The 27,771-nt window shown below is 38.9% G+C and overlaps 1 protein-coding gene across 1 annotated transcript; it reads right to left on the minus strand.

The window, feature by feature from the left end:
- Window positions 1-401: 401 nt before the first annotated feature.
- On the minus strand, window positions 402-27,771 carry ETNK1 (ethanolamine kinase 1). Its single transcript, XM_026035779.1, has 8 exons — window positions 27,554-27,771; window positions 16,105-16,364; window positions 15,170-15,310; window positions 14,125-14,267; window positions 7,970-8,053; window positions 6,519-6,679; window positions 2,904-2,977; window positions 402-1,912 (listed from the first exon to the last, which is right to left on the minus strand). Exons 1-8 carry the CDS (start codon window positions 27,707-27,709, stop codon window positions 1,840-1,842), a joined length of 1,092 nt encoding a protein of 363 aa, XP_025891564.1. The 5' UTR covers window positions 27,710-27,771; the 3' UTR covers window positions 402-1,839.

A 27,771-nucleotide genomic window follows, 5' to 3' on the forward strand; every position in this document is an offset into this window, starting at 1 on the left:
AAACTAGCAAATGCTAAAAAAGGATAAACTATTACCTAATTTCAAGTTAAAAAAAAAAAATCCAAATTCTCTCAAAAAAGGAGACATTCAGAGATGAATATAAACCAGTTAAGACCAAAAAAAAAAAAAAAAACTTGCTTTTGTAAAATACCAGAAGGCCATTCAAAATGGTCTTTCAAGGTGAAAATTTTTCACTCACATCAATTGCGTTCTTTGTCCTGAATGAATCCAAGCTCTTGTAAAGCACAGATATATGTATGCGTATAGATGTACACATATGTATCCATACCCATATATGTATACGTATGTATATGCACGCACACACGTATGACAACGTGCTGTAAAGCAACTTTGAATAAATACCTTTCTTGGAGTCTGTACAAAAGGCTCCCCACAATATTTACTCTTCAGGTAAGTTTGTGTTCACTTGTGTGTATATGCAACACACAGACTTTGTACATGTGGGCACTTAAATGACCAAAGTGCAAAGTTTTTTCAGAGTATCATCAGGGTCCAGTATAGTCTGCCCAACTCCACACTGGGAGTTAGTTTTTGTTTTTGAGATTTAAAGCCTCTTTTCCGCTCCTAAACTTATTCATTATTTTGCTAAGTAAACATTTTACTTTCAGTTCACATTTTGTAAATCCAGATCACTCTTGGTATAATAGCTTTAAGAAATAAGGAAATAGTAAGTGTGAGATGCTCAAAGCTCCACTGTTCAAACCCTACATGTTTCCATACTGTCTTTTGAACTGGAGACTTTGAAAAGCGATTCGCTACCACAGACTAAGAGATAGAACATACCAGAACCTGCAACTACAAGACCAAGCATTTAAGACTAGGATCCAAGGTTAAAAGATGACAAAATAGAAGAAAAGACATCGTCAACACATGAACTGTAAACCTAAGTGTCTTGCTCCCCAGTGCAACAGGATCTCTGCTTACTAATCTTCAGTTCAATAGTCCATTCCGTTCGATACTGCTGAAGTACATCGAACACAGAGACCAGAATAGTGTTCACCTCTGCATCAAGTTTGAACATGGAATACAGATTTTGGAATAGTGGTCTCAAAGTACTTAATAAACAAGCAGCTTTCCCACAAAAGTTAATGATGGTACAGCTTCCATCTAACACTGTGACAGTTCACATCCTCAGAGAATCTGACAGCCACAGAACTTTCACATTTTTACAGCTTAACATACCAAGAAGGAAAATCAAAATGTCATTCACCATTTCGGCAAACAGGTTGATTCTTATACAACAGAGAAATACCGCAAGATGGAAAACTACATTTTTTTGATCCTCCCAGGCCTCTCTGCCCCACTACTGCATGTTGGTCATCAGTGTTTTTGGAGTATATTACCAGTGATATTTTGCTCGTATAGATCTAAAAGACTCATATACTCTGACCATGTAGCTCTCTAATATAAGTTAACACAACTTCAATAAAATAAGTTGTTAAACAAATCCTTTGGAACAACTTCACTGTTTGCACCCAACTTTCACAAAAACTGATGAAAGCAGCAATGGAATCATGTTAAACTTATAATAAATAATTCACATACAACATATGTTAAATTACAAAAACAGGATTAAATTGCCATTTCTACAACCTTTTATAGATTTAGCAAGTTTCTAATCCATTTTTTTTTTTATCAACAGCAGTAGGTATGCTCCTCATATTAACATTGAAGGACTGTTTAGAGGCATTATTTATAAAGCAAGATCCACCAAGTGAGCATTAAAAGAACTTTAACAAATGTTTAGCTTTTTTTCCAGTATCTGTTCTCAGAAGGTTCAGGGGTTGTCTATCCACTTGGTAAGTTTCCTCCTCTTCATTACTCAGGAAGAGTTAATGTCATGACCTCCAGCTTCATTTTGAAATACTGGTTAAAACGAACAATTGCATACCTAACCAAAGGGAGACAGAGAGATTCAGTTAAGAGCAGGTAATTCCTTACACAAATAGAGCCCTACGAGGGCTAATCAGAAGCGCACCTAACCCAGCACCTTCCAGAGCAGCTGCTGAGGGAAAAAATCAAAGGTCTGAGCAATCACACTGTGGTAAATCCTCACAACACTCGCCCAGTTTGCTTTGTTTGGAGAGGAGCTAATGCCAGGGGTTATCAGAGGTGGTGAATGGGCAGCTGTACTTAAATGAGCTCAGGCTTTGGGGACTGCAAGAACGCTCTTTCAAAACCAGTTTAGAAACTGCAACAAAATGTACTGTTCCCTTCCACGCTGTCCTTTATCTTGTTTTTTTGTGCCACCTAGTGGTTCATAACACGTAGTTCTACTTGAAACTGAGTAAGTCACAAAGCTAGCGGTAGGGGTGGATGGGCAAGCCAATTTCCTAAACTAACTCTTTTTTTTAAAAACACAATTCAGCCTAGCAATCTGCCTCAGTCATTCATTACAAAATTTAAAAAAAAATCTAAGCTGAGGCCAAGCCTTATACTAAGAGAAGGTGATTAATTTTCATCCCCTTTTCCAGTCCTCAATGGACAAATTCTGCCTTCTCTGATAAAAGATTAAGGGAAAACATGCCAAGACGTACATTCACCTGAAAGGAATCATCAACTAGTCTATCTCCAAATAGAATCAAGTATTCATTAGCATTATGGAGATTCCTTAGAAAGGAGAAGGGGTAGGAACTTCTCAAATCAACTCCCAGAAGTTTTCTCTTAAAAAAAAATAATAATAGTAATAATAATTAAAAAAACACAGTAGGGTCACACAGGACAGGTCTGCTGTTTTCTGATACTTGGGAGACTATGCAATTTACAGAATTCTCTTCCATCCTCAACTATTCTGTGACTCTTATGAAATGCAGTAACAAAACAAAACGAAAGGGTGGGTGGAATCCACAGGTCCCTATGTGGGAAGCATACAGCATACTTACCCTAAGAAATCAAAATCGATGGTAGAATATTTGGCTTGAATTAAAGCCCACAATCCCCAGAAGAAGTGTGATGCCTAAAGGAAAAAGTTAGTAGCAACAGATTAGCACTATATAAAAACAAACATATATTCTAGCATAGAGAAAAAAAAATCTACAGGATATCAAAAAATTATCAAATCCTTTGTAAATCTGTGTCTACTGTGTCAGAACTTTTTCAATAAGCAATACAGATTTAATTACTGGCAATCAGACTGTCTCCTTAGGTCTCTTGACTCCGCGAGTTTCCTCTCCAAGAAAGATACTGTTATAATTGTTAAAATTGTTGATCAATCTAGCACAGTGTTGTGCAATTATATAGCTGTGTTAAAAAAGTGTTTGGGAATAATTCTACTTAGTTTCCACTGCTATCAATTAAACAATTTTTACTAGTATTGTTCTTCACATATCATGTATCTTCACAACATGTGTGTGTGTGCACACACACATGTATGTATTTAGATCAGCAAAGCCCTTTTTGATTCTTTGGGCATACCCTTAGATTTACACCTTACTTCTTTGGATGAAGCCTTTGCCACTGACTTGGACAGGGATACTAAGTCATTAGCATTTACAAAAATTTCTCATCTCTTCCAACCTTACCTGCTTTTCCAATCCAAAGATGTAGCCTGCGTGTACTGTTCAGACTGAAACTATAACTTATATAGCTATTGATATACTTCAGTAAACTTTGGAACGTATATATACATGTGTGTACAAATATATATATATTTGTGTATGTGTACAAATACACACACACACACACACACGCACTGGCCATAGCTGGATAATCTCCGTGTGAAAGATGCATTTCATTTCTGGACCACCCATATTACAAACAATCCATTTCAGACTTCTGTAGATAGCTGCTTAGAGTAACTACCTAAATTGCTTCTTGAAGCTTGCATTTAACAGCATTGTACTTAAATGTGCATCTTGACCAGACACAGACAACATATACATGCACACAAACACACACCTGAAAACATACCTTAAACTGCAACTCCCCTATGCATTTGCGTGTGTGAATCTCTTCTCTACCTTTAGTTTTTATTAACTCCATCTGATGGCAAGCAGCTTGTAGTTTTATACCAGTATTATTTCATTTTTGTCTGTTTTCTCGTAATAAAACCTCCAGCTTTAAATAACATTATATCTTGTGTTTGGCTGTATTTGTACATTCTGTGTGGTCTAGTTCCAAACAGAATTCTATCCTCTTAAACATTACTATGAACATAGCTTAGAACTGACAAACAATATCGAATTTTTAACACAGACCACCAGCCTAAATAACTGCAAATCTAACTTTCCCAAGTGAACAGGACAGCTGAATTTTACAGTAACAGCTGGTAATATAAATCCACAGAGTAACAGCAAACAAGACGGTATTTTCTTGTTTAAGAAAAATCAAATTTTTTTAGTAAGTCGCCTTGCTAGAAATCAAGTTATTTTCTCACCATAGCCATTAGCTTTTTGCCAGAAAACTAAAGCCATTATGTTAATTATGGTGCATACTTGCATAGTCAGAAAGAGGACTAAAACAAGGGCATTTTGGCTTCTTCGCCACAGTCCTCCCACGCAGAGTTTGGGATTTTATGCTTTAGTTTTATCTTATTTTGCTTTTTTACTACCTATCTGCTCGATAAAAGGTAGTTTTGTTGTAACACTTCATGTTCCATCTCTCAGGCAAAACATCATCAAGGCTAGTTCAAAAAACGAACAAAGATAGCGTGAGTCTGCAAGTAACTCTGGAAATAATGCAAAGATATGTTTTCAGTAACTCCTGGAAAAGCAGACAGGCAGCTTCAAGTTATTTCTAACAGTGTGTATACATATTATGCCTGTATCTCTCTGTATCTTTCTCTCTCTACATATATAGCAGGGGTTCTCAATGATTAAATGTCACATCTGTTTCACTTATTCATAAACTGTATTTGACTGTGTCTTTTAAGAAAAAAAAAGTATTTATATATCCAACAAGACAGCAAAATCATACTGAATTCTCTGAAGAGAGCTCAAAAACCTGCTCAGTCTTTTCAAAGGGACAAGATTGGAGAGCAGAGGTTTTAGATCCAGAATCTACGACTGACCAATAGAGCAGAGAGTCCTTAGAGCACACAGGGCAGGAGGAGCAGCGGGTGGACCCACCCAGCCAGGTCTTAGGCTCCAGGTACCTTCCTAGGAAGCACAGGGCAAAACACAAGCAATTTTGCTGCAATTTACGTCATGGAAGTGACTGAAACCCGGCCTGGAAGCAGCTCTGGGTCTGCCAAGACACTGCAGGCAGAGCAGCTGAGACAGTACTGAAAGACTCAAAGGTGACCAAGTTATCTTTAGAAAAACTAAGCATCTTAGTTGTATTCTTTAAAAAATAAAGAAGCTTTTATATTCCTAAGTGCTATAGGTCTTTATGGATCACTGCCTTCCTCTTCTGTTTCCTTACAAGTCAAATGCACACCCTACCAAAGCGCTGTGGACAACTTGGGGATCTGTCGCACTAATGAACAGCTGAAGAAAATACTTGCTCCTTATTGCCAGATACTGACTGCAGTATCAAAACACTGATACCCTTTGCTTGGAAGAGTCTACACAAGAATCATAACACACCAAAGTTGTGAGGCAAAGTTACTTGCTACCCTCTTGTCATAAACTCTGATGACTTTCTGGCATAAACATCGAAGAGGGTGGTGGTATTGTGCTTTTAGTCTAAAATCCAGACACCCAGCATTAAAACAAATCCAAATCCTATTTCTTCTTAGAAGGCTTGGCACAAGTACTACATGCTCCATACATGAAATAATCTTAAAAATGAACTGGTAACTTTTATGTGAAGCAACAGTAATGGTGGCCCGATAAAAGTGAAAAAAGGGAGATCCTTTGACAGCCATATTAGAAGAGGAAAACCCAAGAACTCAAATTCTCTGATCCTTGGTTCTCTCTCTCCCTCATGCTCGTCTCTCTCCCACCCCTCTCACCCCCCAATTTTTTCATACAGTGGTCAGCTGGACTAGAGACTTTAAGAACTTGCCATAATAGAGAACTTTACTAGCTCATTAAGACAGCCATCAAGGCCCAGGATACAGCCTTATTTTCTCCCTGACAATGGGGAATGGCATCAATCTCATTAAACTGACACAATGCTTGACCTGAGCCTTTTCAAGGAAAATCAACCTTAGGAGAAAGGTCAAGGGGAGCAGAAGGAGAATGGTCACACACAGGAAAAGCACATCTTGCTGCACCAAGAGTCCATGGGCATATTTAAGTTGCTCAAAAATGACTTTGTCTAGGAAATTAAGTCATAGCATATAATTGTATGTGGGCTAGCATTATCTGTCTCTTAAGAGATGAAACGGGATCTGAGTGAGCACTTGATGCACATGTGAGCAGCATTTGGGGAACAAGCATGGGTGCCATCTAAAAAGTGAGAGTAAAAAGTAAGCTCAGAATTTAAATAAAATGGTTAAGGAAGTTTTTCTTCATATACACAGCACACTGTGTAAGAAATTGGCAATCACATTTGTCTATAAAATAGCAGGCTTGTCTATGGTATTTGATATGTTTTAATTCACAAATATTTACCAGTGCAAACTGATTGACTTGAACATAAAGAACTTCAACCTCCTTCTCACTGACTTCTGTACCAAATCCTTTGTATTCTTTATAGGCCTCGAGGTAAGATCTCAGCCACTGTTCCTGTAACTCTCTGTTGGGGTAAAGGCTGTAGTCTACTTCATTTACTCCTAGAAAAGAAGAAAAATTCCTGTCAGGATTTCACAGCATCACCATAATAAAATCCATGCACACAGAACCACAGAAGTCAAATACTTCTGTGGACAAACATAAACATTTGCATATTTACTCTGAGCTGATTTTATTAGTTACAGATTGGCAAGAATTTCTTACACAGGATTCAAATTAGAAAGAATTATCTTGTATATATTTGCAGCCACACACATACTTTATTTATTAAACTTGCAAATTCAGCAAGTTTAATATTGATGGCAGCATCTGCACTGTGAAACAAAAGCCTCCCACACATGTCAAGTATTAATGCATTTCATATAAAAAGGGACTTAATGACAATATTATCCAAAGCAGAATGCAATGATATACATATCGTCACTGATTAAGCTCATGTTTCCAAGACAGAAGCTTTACAAAAACTCTCTCTCCCCTCCACAGGGCACTGGTAGCATTAGAACTCTCATCTCTGCAGCCAACCTTTCGGTCCTACTTTTCCTTTAAAGCATAAAGCTCAAAACCTACCTAACTGCAGATGCTCAGCCAAGGCCATGTGCAGTTTGATCGAATTCCCAATCCTGGATCAAAGTTCATGCCCCCCCCGCCCCCGGCTATTCTTTCCGGAGGATTTAAGATTGTATCTTGTCTACAAGGCTGGATAAAAGCTTTTCTGCTTTCAATAATGTGCTTTTAGCCATCCCAGGGCCCCTCTGCTTTGTCTCCCTCCTATTATTTCACTGTGTGATGTGGAAGCACCACACGCTTTCTCAGGAACATTGTGCTTAATAACGTGCATGTGTCATCAGCACTGTTATATGAGGCACAAAGTACTATTTATAAACACTGGAGGCCTTGAACACTTGAACTCTTTCCTGAAAGCAAACAAACAACAACAAAAAAGCCAGATTTGTGCTTGAGCTTTGCCATTCCCTACTCATGTGGTACAGTTGTTTGGCAGAAGCAAAAGCAATATATATTTCTTATTTGTGTGCAGAATCTTCTTAGGGTACTTACCTCTTAAAAGACTTGCTTGGACATTAAAGAGATAACAAATCAAAAAAAAAAAAGCATTTTAAAAGAACTTAATACATAATATATAAATAAATCTAAGGGCAACATAAGCCTGCAGAAGTAACATGAATGCATTCTGATACTATCAGATGAGCAGCTACACATACAGATATAGACAGGAAGATACATATACATGTATGCATACAGTGTGTGAGGTACAGCAATACGCATCGTTTTGTTACCAAGTTAATCTTCACCTTGAAAATCCACATTTTTACCTGCAAATTCATTGAAGTGATTCCCAATGTCATAAGCCAAGTAGTTGTATCCAGAGTACTCATAGTCTATGAACTGTACATCACCTATGTGAGACACAACGACAGCAACATCAGAATCAGCATCAAAGAAGCCAGAGCCCTAATTCCTTGGTGCCTTTGAAATTATCTCTGCTTAGTTGTGTGTACTCAAACATTCCAGGGTAAGGCTGTGAATTTTATGATACAAGATTATCCTCAACATTCACTAGAGAAAGTTCTTAAATAACTACCTAGAGCTTACAATACACTTATTTTTAAACTATGAATAGAAGAAGTTTGATTTTAACTTCTACCACATGAGGGCATCTGTTGCCTTCAGAACAAGAAATGCCATAGAGGATCCATTACCCAAATCTTAACTAAAGTATTTTTCCCCCCAACATAAATAGCAGCCCTGCTTATTTTCTCACAAACATGTAGCCAAGATGGATTAACAGGTTGTAGTTTGTTGATATTATCCCACAACCAACCATACTTATAACTTAAGAACAATATTGCTTTTTTTTATTATTATTATTTTTACTAAGTCAAAAGAAAGTGACAGAAAATGCTCGAATGTTTGAATGCAGGTACTTTCATGTACAGCAACATGCCCCATATGCTTCCAAATTACTTTTACTACACAGTGTTTACCAGCAGGGAAGCAGGGGAAAGTGCAGGAGAAAGTCATTCAAGGTGGTAGAGACCTGAACATTCACAGGAAGGTCTGTATCACTGCAAAGCCGGAATAATTAAACTAAATGTCTTGTATTTCAAGAGAAACAGAGAAATTACTGAAAACATCAGAAAGGGAAGTGAGGGGTAACTTAAGAGTTGTTCGCAGTAGAAATCTAAAATATGTATAGAAATTGCAATCTTGTATTTCCCACTGTTATGCTACAAGGAATAGACTTCATAGTCTGCACTACTCCCTCTCTACGCTTTACTTTTATTGACTATCTGCATGAATATCCCCATATTTATTCAATAAACACATATACTCCTCCTATTAAAATGAATAGCCTTATTCATGCAACTTAAAACATCTTACAAAGAATAACGTTAATGACCGCACCTTCAGGTCAAAAAAGCAAGAATAAACTTGAACTACATTAACTATTTCCTGGACTGTAAGGATTGTAACAGAACTCTAATGCAGTACTCGCTAAAAAGATTCATGGATATTGCACCTACCAAATACAATAGCTTTGCCACAGGGAAATGTCCCAAGCAAGTTATCACAGGACAACTGCAGCAGTTTCTCATATCTATGCAGTTCATCTTCTTCAGCATGTTTGAAACATTACCCCATTTGTGTTTTTCATGTTTTTATGTGTATTCATCTTAAGTAAGTGCTTAAAAGGGAAATTAAACCCCACAACATGAACAGAACAACTTAGTCACAATCCTCCAACTCTGAGTTTGCTCTGTCCTCCACAGAAAGGGAGGATTGTGCACCAAGCTTATGAGGTTAAACATATTAGGCTCTGACAAACCAACACGGGACTGACCTGCAAAGTAGCAAGCTGCTCCCAGGGAAATCTTGTTGGCAGTACAAAATTCAGGTTCTCTAGAACACTAAAGCAATTTTACAACAGCTGCAGCCAAGATCTTATGAGACAGTCACAGTTTTAACTTCTCCTGCTACTTGACTGACACATTCATACACTTTTATGTTTTCTTACTGGTTCTTTAGCTTGTGTTTACTTTAAACAAACATGCAAGTTACAAGCCAGTAAAATTACACCGCCCAACCCTGATTCGTATTCTGCTACACAGCCGAACTACTAAATCCCTCCCCAATCATTTAATACTGTTTGTATTCAGAGTTTCTCAAGTAAAATATAAATCTGTCTAGAAAATATCAAAATATACACTTCAAATTAAATGTTAAACTTGGGCATTAAAATAATTTGAACACATTGATAATATCTGTATGGTTTTTTTTTTTTTTTAAATACAGTTATCCCTTAGATCTTATTTCCAGACATAGTTAATTATATTCTAAATTAAGAAATTCAAGCTAACAAAGTACATGAGAGGCTGTTACCAGGCTCTGCGCTCTCCTATGGGGAGGTGCATGTGAACAAATGGTGCGACAAACCTCCAGGCAGTGTGTTTTAGTAGCACGGTGCACACCACCACGGGGCAGCGACAGGGGCATAGTTAATCTGTAGCAGATGAAGAAAATTTGGCAAACTCGTATTTGGCAAAACAAAACTTTAAAGTGAAAAAGTCTGGCATTTTTGCTGCTCTCTTCCAGGCCCACGCTCTTCAACTTTAAGTTTAAATTTTGGCATGAAACAGATTAGAGATGCAAGAGGCTTCCACGAAGAAACTTTGCATTAAATGTCAAAATGTCCACACCGCTAGAAGCTACTTTTAAGACAATCTGCAATTCGTAGAGGAAAGCTACTTCAAAAAAATATGGTTTACACTGGTAGATAATCAGCTAGCTTTTGTTTTATAGTAGTATAAAGAACCTGTTACATTACATCAAAATCACTAGGAGCAGGCAGACCAACAACAGACGCTAAATAGAAGCACATTTATTTTATGAAGTCAAAGGGTAGTTAGAACTACACACTCTCATATCTCTGGACAAACTATTTTCATAAACAGCAACAAAATGTTCAAACATTCTTAATATCTTAAAGTTGAAAAGAATTTATTTTACCAAGTCTTCTATTCCTGTAGAGAACATAAAATGTAATGGTTGTCACTACTTAAAGATACAAACTGCAGCCATATTGCACTTCACATCTGAAACCCGTTTTTAAAATATCAAAAGAAGTAACGAAGAGGGCATCTGCTGCATCTCTTTGGAGAACTGAAAGGCAGGAAGGTGCTGTGCCTCGTCTTTCTAAGTGCTCTTGATTTTCCATGTGCAAGTCCTGGCAGGAGTTATCACAAGAGAAACACAAATCCCAAGCTCTCCTATCCTGCTTATGATGTAAACCAAAGAGGTCCTACAATAGAGCTTCATTAAAGAGAATGATCTAGGCTATGGACATACTAAAAAGAAAGAAAAAACAACAAAAAAAGGCTACATACCCAAGAAATAATAATTTTAGCTATGAGTATCCAATATACCTTTGCAAAATAACATAGGTTTTAGAGCAAAACCAGAAGCCTTAAACATACCTCAGTCTTCAGAAGCACTGAGCACCCACAGACTCCTACCAAAGATCATAGAAAACATTGGGTGGGCAGAAGGTAGGAATAAAACAACATCAGCCATCTACCTACACTCTGAATTACCTGGCAGATATTTTTAATACATTTAAAAATGTATTAACCCAGAGCACAGATAGATACAGAAGGGAGAAAAAAAAAAAAAAAGATACTTCTGATACTTTGTCTTGCTGAACAGCAAGCATTTGAAATACTCTTAAGGCATCAGGTATCTTTCAAACCTCCCAGCACAAGTTTAAAAAAAGCCCAGCGATCATCACAAGGTCTATACATATATAAATAATATCAAGAAGTAAGCAGGCTATTTTGATGTTCAAAATGTAATTAACAGCACAAAGAAGCTCTGGGGTTTCTTTGAAAAGCCATTTATACTCATAAGCCATGAAAAGTAACACTTGCTAATTTTCATATCCTGAGTGCCTTGCAACAGACATTAGCAAAGCAGCAAGGGGCACAAGTTCTCCAAGCTGCAGCGCGAGCAAATTCAAGTCAGATGAGTGACACACTCCACTAAATAAAGGCATCACTCAACAGGATATTCCAGTCTTTTTAAAATAGCTTAAGGACACAAGGCTGACTCTTCTAAAAAACAATTATGTGGCACAATGTTTCTTCTTGCAACTTAACATGAACTTAATTTGGAGGACAAATCTAAAGCAAAGCAGGGGACAAGCCATAACAACCATTTTACCTTCATGAGACCGGAGCTCTTGTGTCTGTTGCCAGCCTGTAGCTATGTTTTTTTCCATGCCTACTCTTAAGCAGTTTGTTCTCAAACAACATTATGGATGAAGTGTTAAAATCAGTAACTACTAATATTATTTTGTTTGTGCCAGTAAGATGAAGACTACCTGCTTTGATCAAACCCTACTGAGTAAAAGGGAGGGAAAAAAATAGTATTTCATCTAAAATACTGCTTATTCCTCTCAGCTCTGGTTTAGGGTCAACAGGATCTCTCTCATACACAGGAACCTTTCCAGACTTTCCAGACGAATCAGTCAAATTTATTAAGATCTCTGCAACACCAAAGCTGTTACTTCAAACAGTTAGAAGCCAAACGTAACGTGCAAGCTTTAAAGATGATATTTTCTGCACTTGCAGAGTTACTTGCATACTAATATAAAATGTTCCATTACTAAATATGAATTGTTTGAATTCTGTTTAATTACAGTGATGGTTGAACTTCCACTTCAAAAACTGTGTTCCACATCTTAAGATTACACTGAGAAACAGAAGGGTAGTCTTGGTTCTGTAAGCACAGTACAAGAAATGGGTTTCTGTAGGACAATTACTCTACCTCTACCTAGGTTGAGGTTTGATTACTCCAGGAATGATACCTGCTGGACCGGGACTGCAGGTTCAAGTTTTACAGTACAGGATACATGTGCAACACGTAAGCATGTAAGTTTAACAGTCTCCCTACATTAATATTTCCAAGGCTTTTTCCCAGTTGTTTATAGCTAGCTTGAGGCCAAAGTGCTTTACACACCTTCCTCCTCCCCACCCTGTCCCCAAACACTAAACACTCACACACAGGTTATGTAGGATTGCTCATAAGTGATGCACTGCTGGCATTGTTTTTTCCTCCATTCTGTTTGTAAAAAGAAAAGCACACAGCATTTGCAACTTTAAACCTATTGACCATGACAGCGAGTCTTTTAAAAGAAATCCTCGTGTTTTATTTTGAAGTGCGGTTCTACTATAAAAAAGAACCTCACATACTGGAAAGACCACAAGCAGATTTTTTTCTTCATTAGGTAGAACTGTAATCTACAGCTGGACCTAAAAAAAAAATGCTGCAGCTATATAACTAGAAGTGCCATCAACTGCCTTCCCTTGAAAAATGGAGTCGCTCAGATGGAAGGTCTAAAAGACAGTGTATGTGCGTGTCTGTCTGATGTACAGAGTGGTTATACACAGAGCCAATTTTCATGTGAGAAGCAACTCCAGCATTTTGTTAACTTTGATTTAGAATTTAAGACACAAACGCTGAAGAGCTCAAGCGACCAGTGATGACTGAGGAAGAACACTTCAGTTCCATCCGAAGTACCTGGATGAATTTGTTGCCCTAGCTTGGATATTTAAGTGGAAGAAAAGAGCAGATAAACTAGAAAAGTAGGTATTTTTCCTGCACCAAATCAATTTCAGCATCTTAAGTTGGCTTTGTGTTTCTATATAAATACCCTTTGCTTCATTTAGTAACCAAGCCTCAAACCACTAAAATCAAGCAATAAAAAAAAGATATCGTGGGTTTCAACAGAAACTAGAGAGCTTCATCTTTAATAAAAATGAATTATGAGTTCAGCTTACTGTAATATAATAAAAACAAAAATGTAATTCATCTTTGCCAAGATGTGTACTGCCTACAGCAGTTAAAAGAGAACATATATTTACAAAAGAAACCTTCAACATTAAGATGTCCACGTATCTCATACAGAATAGAAATCAAACCACTGAATGTAGTGCCAAGTATCCCTAGGATGCTCCATCACACAGATCTCTTCCTTGAAAACACCATGGTCTGACAAACCAGAACAGTACAGAGACAAAGAGCTTCAGGTTATTTTCTATGCTTACAAGATCCTCCCTGCCCTCCCTGGCCCCCTACCAACGCCCCTCCCTCCCAAAGTCTGCACACTAGAATAGATTTACTGGAAACAGCTGCATACTTTGAAGCCTTCAGTCCTAAAGGCAGGCTACATATTAACAAATTCATTAAGGAGAAAGCAAGAACGCCAAGATTTTTCTTTATATGATAGCATATAGATGTGAATTAATTAATTAAGCGAACAATTATTTACACTAATACTACCACTACAGTGAATTTTACAATGTCAGAGTTTCACTTGTGGTTATCAGTGAAATAACATGACCAACTTAGCAAATACAATTACAGAACAAAGCAAAATAAGCCAATACTTACTGCTTTGTTCAATACCTACCTCGTTTCTTGTTGTAAATAATATTCTTACACAAGAGGTCATTGTGACAGAGTACCACTGGCGAGCCTAAATTTGACAATCTTTCCTTCATCCAGGCCATCTCTTCCTGAAGGACTTGAGGACTTGGAATGTCGCTTAAAAACCTTTTTCGACAAAAGAGATCTGTATTTAGCACTGGGCTCCACAGCAAACAGTTGCAATGAAATAGCTTTGGTATTATCCTCTATCCTCTTATTTCCAAGAAATCAATGAAACCTTCTCTTAGACTAGGACACTATTTTCCCTGCCTCTACTTGAGTCAATTCATGACGACTATTCCCTTCTTACTACCCAAAAAACATTTTCTGAAGACTGTCTGTGCTGTGAACCATAGTAGTCCAAAACTGAGAAGCAGGACTGAAGGAAATTCTCCACATTTTCAAATACTATAGATTAAAATGGGTGAAGCAACATTTTCACTTATTGCTTAAAACATTACATTCTTTCTTTAAATAATTACTAAATTTTTAAATACATATATCTATACAAATAAAAGTATCATTTTTTTTCCTCTAGTACAGGAAAACACTCCAATAGTTGTTTTATGTTTCAGATTTTCCATTAGTTACTTAAATTTTTCAGTTTTCTTGAGAATTTCAGCTAGTAGAAGAAAGTTAAATAAAGTAACTTTGCTAATGGATTTCTTAACTGAAGTGCAACAAATAGAGCAATGGGCATCAGTATATTTCAAGAAATTTAAGATTGTTTAAAGCTGGAACCTGCTTACTGAAAAGTATGGAGTTTGATGATACTGTACAAACACTTCCAAATTACAGCTTTATACCCTGATTTCCCTTTCCTTCCTGAAAAATGTGCCTTCAACTCAAGCTTTAGATTACAGAGCACAGAACCTCTATTCAGATTAAGCACTGCTCCTACTATCGTTGTTCCTCTGGCCCTAGTGACCAGGGACTCAAACTACGTCATAAATACTCTTCTCCTCCTTATCCTGGTAGGAGCAAGAAGGGTCAGGATGAAGCAGGAAAAGAGATAATAAAGAATTTACCTTTTATTTACTTCCTCATCCATAAATTCCGTAGGTATAAGAGAAAAGTATTTCCCCATCTTCAGCCAGAGGTTAGATTTAGGGATCCATCCATTGTGCGCATGAATAGTATGGATTTTAGCAAGCTGTCTGGCAATCAGTCTGAAAAAAAACACAAAGCTTGATTTAATGTTATGTTTGCAATAGAGGGGACAGTCCTTACCACATCTCTTCCTAGCAATGAGACAACAACCTGTGCAATAATGAATCCAAAGAGACTATGCACAAGGCCGGGACAAGCATCCTGCAAGACTCAAAGGTGTTTAATAGCACTACTAAAAGCTTGGCAGGGGGAGGAATGCATTAACTTGGTTACAGAAGGCACTTGAGCTGCGTTTGTTGCTACACTGTAACCTGTGCATCTTAAGAATTCACTCAAGTTAGCTGCAGTTTTTAGGCACGAAATCATTTCAGCTCATGTATGAAACGTGAACTGTTTTAAGTCTTAAAACCTTTTCAGTTCACTGCTGATAGCTTAAAAACCCCTAAGTCTCAATGGAAGACTACTTTGAATCTATTCACACAAAACAGTATACTTGAAACCAGGAGTGAGCATTCCCTTTAATCAAAAACAGCCTCCTACACTGAATCATGCACCATGTTAAATAAATAAACGTCCTGATGGTATCATGCAAGTGTAAATAAACATCTTACAATGAAGTCAACTTTAATATGAACCTTGCTGCTTCCCCTGAAGGCTACTACATACGTTCAAAACTGAAATTCCATGATAAACCAGAGGATAATGAGCTGTTATATAGTAAGCACATTATGAAATGCTCCTATGAAGTAAAATAAGCTGCCTTCCATCTACTGTCAAACTATCATTGAGATCACTTGGCCTAACACAACACCATAAATGCATAGCAGAACTTGATGAAATAAAAAAATCTTACCTGAAAATATCTGGATTGCAGACATGCTCTGGATCCAGCGCCTCTCCCTGCATGAACTCATAGCACAGGCCATTATTGAAAGTGCAGTAGAGCTGAGGGGCACAGCCATGGGCCTGCAGCACTCGGAAACTCTTCACCTCCTCATCTCGATCGACCAAGAGCTCCGTCTTATTTCCATAGATTCTGACTAGAACCACATCATCCGTTATGTCGCCCACGTAGCAGCCAATGAGTTTATTGGTGATTCCATCAGTGAACAGCTGAAAGAGAAAAAAATAATGCATGAGCTACTTAGTTCTGCATTTGTATTTTGAACGTGCAGGAGAGGGAAGAGAATACAGGGTTTCTCCACCCAAGCTCATGAAAGATGCCTCTTTACAAGACTGAGAATTAACAAAAGAAAATGGTAAGACACAGGGAAAAAGAAGACGGAGAAAAGTTCAACTGTTTTACACGTAACACATGAAGATGGACAAAGATGACACAAAAACATGCTACACTGAAATACAGAAATACTGCTGCAAAAATCAGCAACTGAAAGCTCACTACTGTGAAATAATTTTTCATATAACGCTCCAAAAATGGTATTATTAGAACGGCTGAAATAAAAGCCTGACAAGGCAGAAATCCTTTATCTTAGACAGGAAAACCTGTCTGGCACTAAGACACATCACATGAAAACAAAGTTCTGATCACACCAGCATTTGCTGATCAACAGATGAGTATAAAAGGTATTTCTGGAGTCCTACGCTACTCCTTTCAAAAACCAGAATTCACATCAGAAACTCAGTTCAAGCTCAGTGATGACCTTCCCACTGGCCTTGAGATTCTCTTGCTTGAGAATGACAAATGCTGCAGTCGCACGCCCTGACTCCACTGCAAATCTGAGACAGTGCTTCAAGAGCAACATCCCAGTTTTCAGGCTCAAATGTCATCTCAAATGTAAGAGTTTAAAGAAAAATTTTATATTATGTCATTTCACTTCACAACTAGCATGTGACATTCAAACGACAAATGCTCCGTGTCCTGATCACCAAAACACAGGAAAAGCAATTTTCAAAGCCCTGCTATTTACTTTGTCTGGATGACTAGACTATTCATTCATGACTGTACAAGCTGAAGGTGAAGCAAACTCCTCACAAGAATAAGAACACTAATTGGGTATTATATTTAAAATCTAATGACTAGCTATTCATTGCCTCCTAAGTAATAGCCAAGATACGGATCCCACAATTTGTCTTCTATGGAAAAAAACTTCTTTCAACTTTGATGACAGGGGCTAGACAGTCAATAGAGAGGTTTCACTCTAGGCGATACTATCACACAGGATGAAATACTGTGCTGCATGTGCAGAATAGCATTTAATAAAGCATTTCTAAACAGCAGTTTTCTATTCTCCTGCAATCGAGGACAGTTTTATAATTCAGAAAAGAGGTAAAACAGATCTGGAGCTTTCAAATTCTTTGCATCCCGTCAACCCAGCCTGAAGGCTTATAAACTTGCTAGCTGAGTTTAGGACACAGGGAGTATTTTGTCCTAGGCTTGTTTGGGTTACAGGAGAATTCTGTTAAAACAAGCAGAGCCTCAGAACCAATTCCAGGAGCAAGCTACAATTTGGTTGCTCTCTTAAAATAAAAGCTAGAGGCCTTCTTTTGGGAAGGCCAGTCCGCATAAGTTTTAATGCTTGCTTTAAGGCAATGCTTTCATATTTACGGAGCAACCAAATACTACACAGAGATGTGGACAAAAAGCCTGTTCTAGAAGTCACAAGTGATAAGCTGACACATATAGGATCATTCTACTTGATATAATTTGCCAATAAAATCAGATTACAAGGTGTGAGATTATTTTAAAATGGAACATATTTTTTTTGAAATAAAATCACTCCTGAATATTTATCAAAATAGCTAATTCCATTACTGCTAACACTTCTTAATAGGTATTTCAGGACATATATCTTTCACTACACAAATCTATAGTTACCTTCTTTAGAGTCAGCAAGGGGTTTTACTGATTTTTATTCCCTTTGTCTTACTAGGAATTTTCTAAGTTCTCTAAATGTCCCTAGACCCTCAAGATTAGCAGTAAAAGGTGCCAATGAACTTTCACTGCAGTTTTCACTGAAATAGAAATTAAAATAAACTTGTAGAAAGAGAGATGAACTTGTAGAGAACAGATGAAAACATCTTTTAGTCCTTCGCACAATCAGTTTATAAAAAATAAGCATGACAGTACACAGAGCCAGAATAAGACACAAGTAATATAGAATCTTTGCCCTCAACAGTTTTCATAATTAATATTGTTATGATAACTACTGCAACAGCAAGAAGAAAACTGTACCTTTTAGGTACAGGTACATCACATCTCCAGGTTTTCATATTAAATTGAATGTAAGTGTACGCTCTCTAACTCTAACCCTATCTTTAACCCTATCTTTTTCCTTGACACAAAGCAGACATTTTAAGTTTTCTCTACATACATAAGAATATTATTCCAGTATAGCATATTGGGTCACGGTAAGGATGATATGCTTGAAGAATTTTACCTTCTTTAACCAAATACAATATTTAAATGCATTTCAGGTGTGGCTGATGTGTAGTCATAAACTACATCTTCCTATTATAATGGGTCCATTCATAACTCCCCTTCCTAAGTGTATTATATACCAGCAAACAAATGGGTCAGTACTGTTCCCGTATTGCTGCATAAAAGCAGAACTGTTAACTCTCAAGAAATTTTGAAGAATTCAGCATCAAAAGGTAGAGTCATCTGCTTTTCAGAAGCCACCAAGATCAGAAATACACACCTTGCACATTATGTGTCTTAGCTAGTTTCCAATGAAGGCAATTTACTTAAGCACATGCCTAAGTGTCCAGAGGTCGGTACCAATTTGTCCAGCAATGAACCTGCAAACATATGGCATGCCAGACCTCTAATACACACACACACACACACACACACACAGCCCTTTGGCAGGAGTCCCTGCAAAAGCAGATCAACGTTACACAGCGGGAAATCTCAGCGAGGTGACTCCATATAAGACCTGTAAGTGCCCAAGCATTTCACACAGCTGGTGTCAATAGAGGTTGCCTGAGCAACCACATATCTAGTCCTGGAGCGGTGCCTTTTTCTCCCCCTCCACCCATTTTCACACTATCCAGGGTCATGCACTGGACTCCATCCCAGTCTTTGGGGTTTTGGCTCACCTACACATGCCAACACCTGGGCCAATAGTTTAGATAAAGCCATTAAAAATGCAACATTATTTTGAGTCAGCAGAATCTGAAACTGGGCAGAGACCTCAGAACAGAAATGAAACTTGCTGCAAAGCATGCTTATTTTGGAATGTCTTATCAAAATCAAAACCAGACGCATCTGAAACCCATGAGCAGCGCATCAGCTTCTGGCCACAGTTTTGCTGCCCTGAGTAGCAAGAGTAACCAAAACTATTCTACTGTTTTTCCACTCCTATTCAACCAGATAAAATAAACAGATCATATTCAGAAACACAATGAGCACCACTATGAGAAGGATTGTATCAACTCACTTGCATATCAAATGAACAAGACCATTGCCAACACATCTTAAGAACAAACAAACACCTGTCTGAGTGTAAGGAGAGGAACAAAAATCATTTTTGTAACTGCAATGCTGGAAGGCAACAGTGGAGTTCATCCTATTAATGAAAAAGGAGGGAGAAAGCCAAATAGGCAAATAAGAAGTTGTACTCAAGCACAAGTACTCAAGCATCTCTAATACTGTATGCAGTTCTAGCACACGTATACAACTCAGTAAGCAGGCACAGCCTAAATAGTAGCACTGTCCCCTTCTCGGCATGAATAAGAGGGAATAGGATGTTCATTAGAGTGCCATACTTTGGGGGAAGGAAGTGGAAACAAGAAGGAAGGTTATTTATTGAATATGAGGAGACATTTTGCGCAAGTTGAAAACATCTTGTTTGCAAGAGATAAATGAAAACTGCTAAGAAGTAGCATTAAAGTCCTCCTCCTGTCACTGCAGGATTTTCATAGAAAAGTGAAAGTCTGCTGAAGTAAGAAGGAGCAGACCCCATAAGTAACAGTATTAGTAATACTGACTGCCGGAAAAACACAAGCATAAGAAGTCCCGCCTCCCTCCCCCGCAGAAAGGAACAGCATGAACTCAATTTGCTTGAGTTACAATTACTGTTAGACAGACACCCTTCCGTCCACTGCACAGGTCTATTATTCTTTCAAAACAAGTCTCATTAGTGCTGATAAATAAAATTTACAAGAAGGAAATTGGACTCCCTCACCTGATAATTTCAGAACTCTACTTCTTATTAACATGTAATTGTAGCATGCTGCTGTAAGTAATTATTGACACCCAGGAGTCTTATTTATTGCTTCTTAGAAATGCAGAAGAATGGGCTTACTTTCCTAAAAGTATTATTCAGAACAGACAACTTCCATTAAATGATTTTTTTTTATAATGCATGTTGTCTAGTCATGTAAGATAAAAGCCTAATACTTTATTCTTTCAAGGTACCTTTCTTTCAAAGGGCTGAATTTGAAGAATCAGCTTAAAATGTCTTGCCCAAAGGTTAAAACTGAGACTCACTAGAGCAAAACAGTGACTCTGTAACAAAAGTCTCAGCAGAGCAGCATAAATAGAAAACAAACTCTCACTACAGGGATGAGGAGAAAAAAAAATGGTAAACGCTGCAAGGCAATGACAAAGGCAGAAGAAACTACAGGATGTTATGAATAGCAGACAGAAAATTCTGGAAGAAAGAAACACAGATACCAAGGGAAACAAAGAACAGGATGAAATGCGCAAGACAACTTAGCTGCATGGTTTGTATATTCTTGTAATCAATCCAGATGAGAGATATAGGAGGAGATACATTAAGGGGTTCCGAGCTCTGGGAACACATATTTACCAAAACACAAACTGAAGGTGAGAAAACTGCAAATGAGTTATGCTAACACAGCAGCAGAAAGCAGAGCTGATAGAAACAAGCAAGACCAGGAAGACCCCAATGGAGATGTGAAGCACCTTTGAGACTGAGCAGACTCAAAAAAAAGAAGGCCCTCCTCTCAACACTGGTCATATTATTAAGACACCTGAAAAGCACACGTGATGGATATTCTCCCATCTCATAACTAAATGGTTATAAAAGACTTGTATCTGATCCAGGTGTTCAAAATTATGAAAACCAGATTATGATCATATGGATCAGGCATGAAAAGGAAGAAATACTGTGTCACAGGGGCAAAGCAGAGAGTGTGTATCAGCAGTGTGAAACCGGGCTCATTCGCTTACCAGCTGGCAGTTACAACCACAGGAAGAAAAACAGTAAAAGCAGCACTGTGATACTGGAGGAACAGCACACTAAAGTTTTACCACAGAAAAGCAGCAGTTTCCCCAATTTTGTTTCTGCATTCCAGCCTGCATGTTGAAGTCACCAGAAGGGAATGGGAGCCTTTTACTGCATTCTTTTTAAAATTCTGCAAGCATCATACTCCTTTAAAGTCTGTACTGTAAAACAAGACTTTATCTTTTTTGGAAGGGTGCAGTCTACACAAGTTAAACACAGGCAAACCTAATTCTTGGAACAAGGCTAGTTATTTTTCTTTTTTTTTCCCCTCCTGTAGTAAGTCTTAAAGGAAAGTATGACAAATGTAAAACAGAGGCCTTAAGAAAATTCTCACATATTCACTTTGGCTTTTGATAAAATTGTCATGCAAAGCTGCCCAGATGTCATGTTGTGTCCTCTACATCATTACCCTTGACAGCTGAAAGCCATTATCTACTTGATTTTTGTGGCCAGATAATTATGGGTTGAACACTCCTGGTGTTAAGAGCAGTGAGGCTAAAAGGAGGCCAGTAAATGAACGGCACCATTCTAGGATAAGTCAGGACATAAGCTGAACTACCAGCCTTCTAGTGAACTCTGGCAGCCCACAGTCATACCAGGCGGACAGAGAAAGTAATGCCACTACTAACCATACTAAACAGTACTAAAACATTCATGTAACCAAGCTGCCAATTGTGCAGCCTTGAGGAAGAATTCACTGTTGACTTTTTTTTTTAATTCTAAATTTAGATTTCACATCCTCCATATTCTCAAAAGACCATTTAAAAATAGATCCAAGATTCAAGTACTCTATTATAAAATGCTATCTATAGATATGATGTCATCCCTTGAAAGGACGGTTCTCATCTAAATGCATGACAAGATGAAAAAGTTATTTTTATTTTTGATAGAAGAACCCTCCAAAGAGAAATTAAGAATTTTCTACCTTGCTTGTGGAAAATAGTCTCCTATCTAAGAAAACAATCAACATCAGGAAATCGAGTTTAAGGCTTGCAAAGGTGTGAGTTGTTTTACATCTTTCTACATACATTGTGATAGTTATTAGGACACTTAAAGAGTTAAATCTGAAAAATGACACTGACCTCAAAGGAGTCTAAAATTTTATTCCAACAACTCCAAGGCTCAATTTGCTGCTGCTTCTTTTAGAAGTCATGTGAAAATGAAATGTGTTTTTAAAACAAAATCCAAGATAGACTTGTAACAGTGAAAGGCGAGCTGGCTGTAGCACTGGCTCTATGCCATTAGATAGCCAGGTCACAAGCTGTGCCTGAGCACCTATTGATCAGCCCCGATGAGGATCGGAGATCGAAGGCAGCAGGACGCCTCTGGCACACACCCGTGTGTGCACGCAAGCGGGTGACACCACGCACAGTGACGTGGCATGCGGCTGCCCAAGACTTCACAGCGCGTCCGCCGGCTGCCGCACCCTGCCATATCACGAAACCTCCCTTGCAAGAGGAGACCATCGAGCTTCCGCAGGTAGCCAGCAGAGAGAAGCTGGCCAGACTCAAGGGACATTTAATACTGCCCAGGTTTCCCAGTCACTGTGACACTGCATTCAAGGCAGGCTTTAGAGAGTAGCTTTTTCACAACACGGCAGCAAAGCAGTCTGTTCAAAAACTGTAATTTAGCTTCCATTCAGCAATTTTCTACTTTTACTTCAGCATGTTTATCTGCAATTAAATTACAGACTCGCATATTGAAATCACAGTCCTTGCCATTTAGTAGTAACTGCTTTCGCTACTGAAAGTCACTGTGTCCTTAAAAAAAAAAGGCTAAGTGATTAAAAAAACTCTTGTGAAATGTGTTTTGTATCTTAATGTGTGTGTATCTTAATATTAAGATGCAAAATAAAAAGTTACTTCAATTTTAAGTGAGATTATGAGATTAATCTGCACCTTGCCACAAATCATGCAAAGAAAAAGAACACCAAGATGCACATTAGGGGAAAAAAAAAAATCACTCTTGTGTGGTCACAATCAAAGCTACAGGAGTTAAGTTCTTGTAAAGAACAGTAAAAAGCCGCAATAGATTTTATAGTCACATAAAACAATGAAGAATATTATGACAGGTCAACATGTATATCTTGGTAACAAAGAGCACTAGGGGATAAAAGGCCTTACAGACTTATTTGGAGACAGTCTAGAACACAGTTCTAGAGAAGGGTTTGCAAGGAGTGAGGGGGGTGTGGGGGGAGTTGTACTGAAGATTTTCATCTCCTTTACAAAACTCTTTTGGGGTTTTCTAAAATGTCATTTGTATCATTTTAGATTTGTAGCTGAATTTTAGGCACTAAAGGTATCCAGCTAATCCAAACAATCAATGTTTAAGTAACTAATGTTAAGCCTCTTCATTAGTAAGAGCAGCCATACTTATTCTCCATGTTAAGCATTAAAGAACACTTCAAAAGAGAAATACAAAAGGTTTTTTCCTGGTTTGTAACACTGAACTACCAAGCAACAGGTGCGCAGTAATATACTGAACTTTAAGGAATTCTTCATTATAAGCAGATTTACAAGATATGGAATAGGTCATAGCATAAGAGAATCCTGCATGTTTGCACAGGTGAAAGCAATCCAGTACTACTGACATATTTCAATACTAAAACCACACACTGATCTTTCTGCAGGTACTACTACAGAAAAAGATTAATTTTTAATATACAACGTATATAATTTTATACCTATACATGATATATTTTTATATGTGTATATATGTGTGTATATGTGATATATGTGACACACATATACACACATACATACACACAGTGATATACATATTCATATGATATTAATATACATATAAATATGCAATATTATACACATATTTAATCATGATAGGCAACAAAGGTTGCAAGCTGTTATTGCATTCTTATGTTAAGAAGGCTGATTAAACCTTTTCATGACATTAAGAACTAATAAAAGGTTTTCTATCTTATCCAGTTAATAATAAAATGGCCAGAATATTCTGGAATGTCCACTGTCACAGTGTAAACTGCCCACTAATCCAGAACAGGGTCGAACAATGAACAGAGTTCAGAAGAGTATCTATTTTTATGAAAACCGTAAAAAATTCTCCATGCATTTCACTGCAGTCAGCTTCTAAGTTAAGCAAGCAGTGAGCCTGGAGCACGAGTTTGGAATAGAGGCCTTCAGAGACTCATTCCAAACAAAATTAAGTCTATTATCCTGTGGCTAAGATCATATGGCACAGACCACAACTCCCTACTGCAAAATTCTTTAGTATATTGGTTGGTACTACTGCAAAACAGAAGAAAGCAAACCTCAAAACTGTAAGAAGTAAAAATAGAACAGAGTTCTACATTGTTCCTTGTACATCCTTAGACAAAAATCACATAAAGTAACTACATGAAGATGAGTATTTAGGTAGTGCATTTTCCCCTCCTTACCAGTATAATGTGAGTGCCTATACACTTTTGTAGTGATAATAATCACATACACTTACAGATGGAGGAGATAAGCTACAATAATCCTGGTTATGATTCAACAAGTATTAGCCAACAGGAATTCCACGGGGTTTCTAATAAGTGCTGCAGTAAAATGCTAATTTAAGTTTGAAGGTTTTTAACCCTTTGTCCTACAGGTTAATCTTATATCATAATAAAAAAAAAAAAAGAAAAAGAAAAAATATTTAATATGTAGATATACTTTAACTTAAAAATCTTGTAAGAAGTGAAGATTGACCACAAGCATTTTTAACTACATAGTTTCAGAACTATTTCGCTGACTAAACAAGATGCCACATAGACAGCATAGCACATTTTTACAAGGTAAGTTAATTAACTTATAAAAGTCAAACTCTTCATTTTCCTTCTAACTGTTGGAAACAAGAGGTACTAAGAGCAAAGGTACCTAAGTGCAGAGTTCAACAGAAGAAGTCCACGTTCATAAGCAGTTCTTTCTGCCTAACAAGGTTCTTAATCTACTTTGCTCTAGTGCTGCTGTTTCAGATTAGTCAAGCGTGTTTTCCACACAATGCATGATTCTCATTTTCATCCCCCTCCTAAATATATACACCCGAGGAAACAGACATGAGGAAAATTCAAAGTAGACCTTCTGTTTGTCCTGTATCTTAACAAAAGAAGAAAAGCAGTATTTTAGCATCTTACTCTGTATGGTATGTGTGTAACTAACTACAAGATAAGACTTAAAATAAAAAGTTAATGAAGAGTTTTCTGACCTGCACGTTCCTTCGTTGCACAAAAGGCACAGAAGAGAAAAAAAGTGAGTAAGAAGACTAGAGGATTTTGGTCAAAACAAACTTACGGGAAATTTTAGACACAAATTCCTGATCATGGACAGTATTTTATTGCTTTAGTATTGCAAAACCAGTGAAGAGTGAAGAGCCCATGATCCACAGAAATTTTATCAGTTTTATTATTCTGCAAGTTGCTTCTTTCAGAAGAGGGTGGAAGAAGGAAGTAGCATTTTTTTTTAAACCTATTCTAACTTCCCCAAAAGGTCACTCCTCTGTAGAGGAAAAGTTTTCAGTTTCATTTATTAGTTTTCCTGTATAAAAAAAGGAGAGAAAGAAACATCCTGTTGAGAGCAACCTTCAACATACAACTAGAAAAGCAAATATATGTATATATGTATTAACATCTCTGCTTATGCTGCGCAAGGTATGCTCACTGCGCCTCAAGGGAAGGCATTTCCTCAGTGAGGAATAATGTCTCACATGTAGATGAAGCTCTTAAGGACGAGGATTAGCAGGTATAGTGTTGATGGGCTTATGGTTGGACTCGATGATCTTGAAGGTCTTTTCCAACCATAATGATTCCATGATTCTGTGTACGCTGGGAGTGTGTTGGGAGCATACATAAATTACACCTGTGACCTCAAGGAAATTATGTGGAGGAAGATATGAGCTTCTATTTTACTGATAGGATTTAGGCACGCCACATTCCTTCCCTATCACGGAACTTCAGAAAATTCCCATCAATTTACGCTCCACTGCCACAATGCACTTTGTTTTTCTATAAAAGTTAGCTCCTCTCTTCAGCTTAGCTCCAGTCCCCTAAAATAAGACATTTCTGCATATTAATAACTTTTGACTAACACAGATAAAGGCGTACAATAAAATGCTCAAAGACACACAGGCTGCATCTCTGCTGCTGTTTCTGTCAACTAAATTGACTAACGATTTGCACGGGGCGGGGTTATATATACTCTAAAAGCAAAAAAGCAGCCGGCCCCCAGGCAGATGATTCATCACAAGCACCGGTAACTGCCTCACCTAGCTGAGCGCCAGGCGTGATACTCGCGAACACAGGCCAGATTTTAAGAAGGAACACGCCAGCAAGGACGCCAGCGGGGCGGACGCTACGAGGAGATGGCGTCAGAACAAAATAAATAAATAAATAAATATGAAATGAGGCGACTGTCAGGCTTTTCGGTTTTATTTATTCCGCGTGAAGGCGCCGGGAGAGGCCACAAGGGCCGCACAACGTTACCTCGGCGGCCGTTACTCGGCGGCCGTTACCGCGCGGCCGTTACCTCAACGGCCGCTCCCCCTCCACCCGCCGCGCAACGGCGGCGCACGAGGCGCATCGCCGGCCGCCGCCTCCTCCTCCCCCGGCTGCCCGTGCCCTGCAGGAAAAGGAGGAGGAGGAGGAGGAGAAGATCCCCCTGCGCTTTATGAACCCCCCCCCCCCCCCCCCCCCCCCGTTCGGCATCCAGCCGGTTAACACCCTCACGGCAACCTCATCTTCAGCCCCTTCCCCCGCCGCCCTCGCCCCCTCAAGCCGGCACCGCCACGGGGCGCGCGCCAGGGCGGAGGGGAAGCGAGGCGCGCGGCTGCCGCCCTCCTTCCCCGGGCGCCGGGGAGCCACGTTGGAGCGGCGGGAGCAGGAAGCGGGAAAGAGGAGGAGGAAGGCGGCGCGGGGGCAGGGGATGCTGTGCCCGCCGCGCCGCCCCGCCCCGCCGCCGCGCTGCCGAGCAAATGGGGCTCCGCGCAGGGGGCTGCGGAGCCGCCGAGCGGGGGAGGGGAGCGGAGCGCGGCGGAGGGAAGCGAGGCCGCGGCTCCCCCGCACAATGGCGGCCCGCGCCGCCGCACCCCGCACACCCTTACCTGCAGCGTCACCTCCTCGGGTCTCCAGTGGGGCCGCAGGCGGCGCAGGAGCTGCAGGGCGCCCTGGCGGTAGCCGGGCCCCTCCCGCTCGCTCACCGTGATGTCCAGCTTGGGCACCTCCGGGGAGCCGGGCGGGACGTGGATGTAGTTGGACATGGCGGCGGGGGGGGGCGACGAGACGCGGACGGACAGACGGGCGGCTCGGGCGGGCGTCTCCT

This window comes from Nothoprocta perdicaria, unplaced genomic scaffold, assembly GCF_003342845.1.
Source record: "Nothoprocta perdicaria isolate Ctin4 unplaced genomic scaffold, notPer1 scaffold_167, whole genome shotgun sequence".
NCBI lineage: Eukaryota > Metazoa > Chordata > Aves > Tinamiformes > Tinamidae > Nothoprocta > Nothoprocta perdicaria.

Excerpts from the sequence above, each read along its gene's own strand:
- ETNK1 (XM_026035779.1), bottom strand. The coding sequence starts at position 27,709 with ATGTCCAACTACATCCACGTCCCGCCCGGCTCCCCGGAGGTGCCCAAG. Across the intron at positions 16,365-27,553 it reads CCGAGGAGGTGACGCTGCAG|CTGTTCACTGATGGAATCAC; the intron begins GTAAGGGTGTGC and ends TTTCTCTTTCAG. Across the intron at positions 8,054-14,124 it reads TATTTACAACAAGAAACGAG|GTGATGTACAGTTCATAGAC; the intron begins GTAGGTATTGAA and ends TGTCTCACATAG.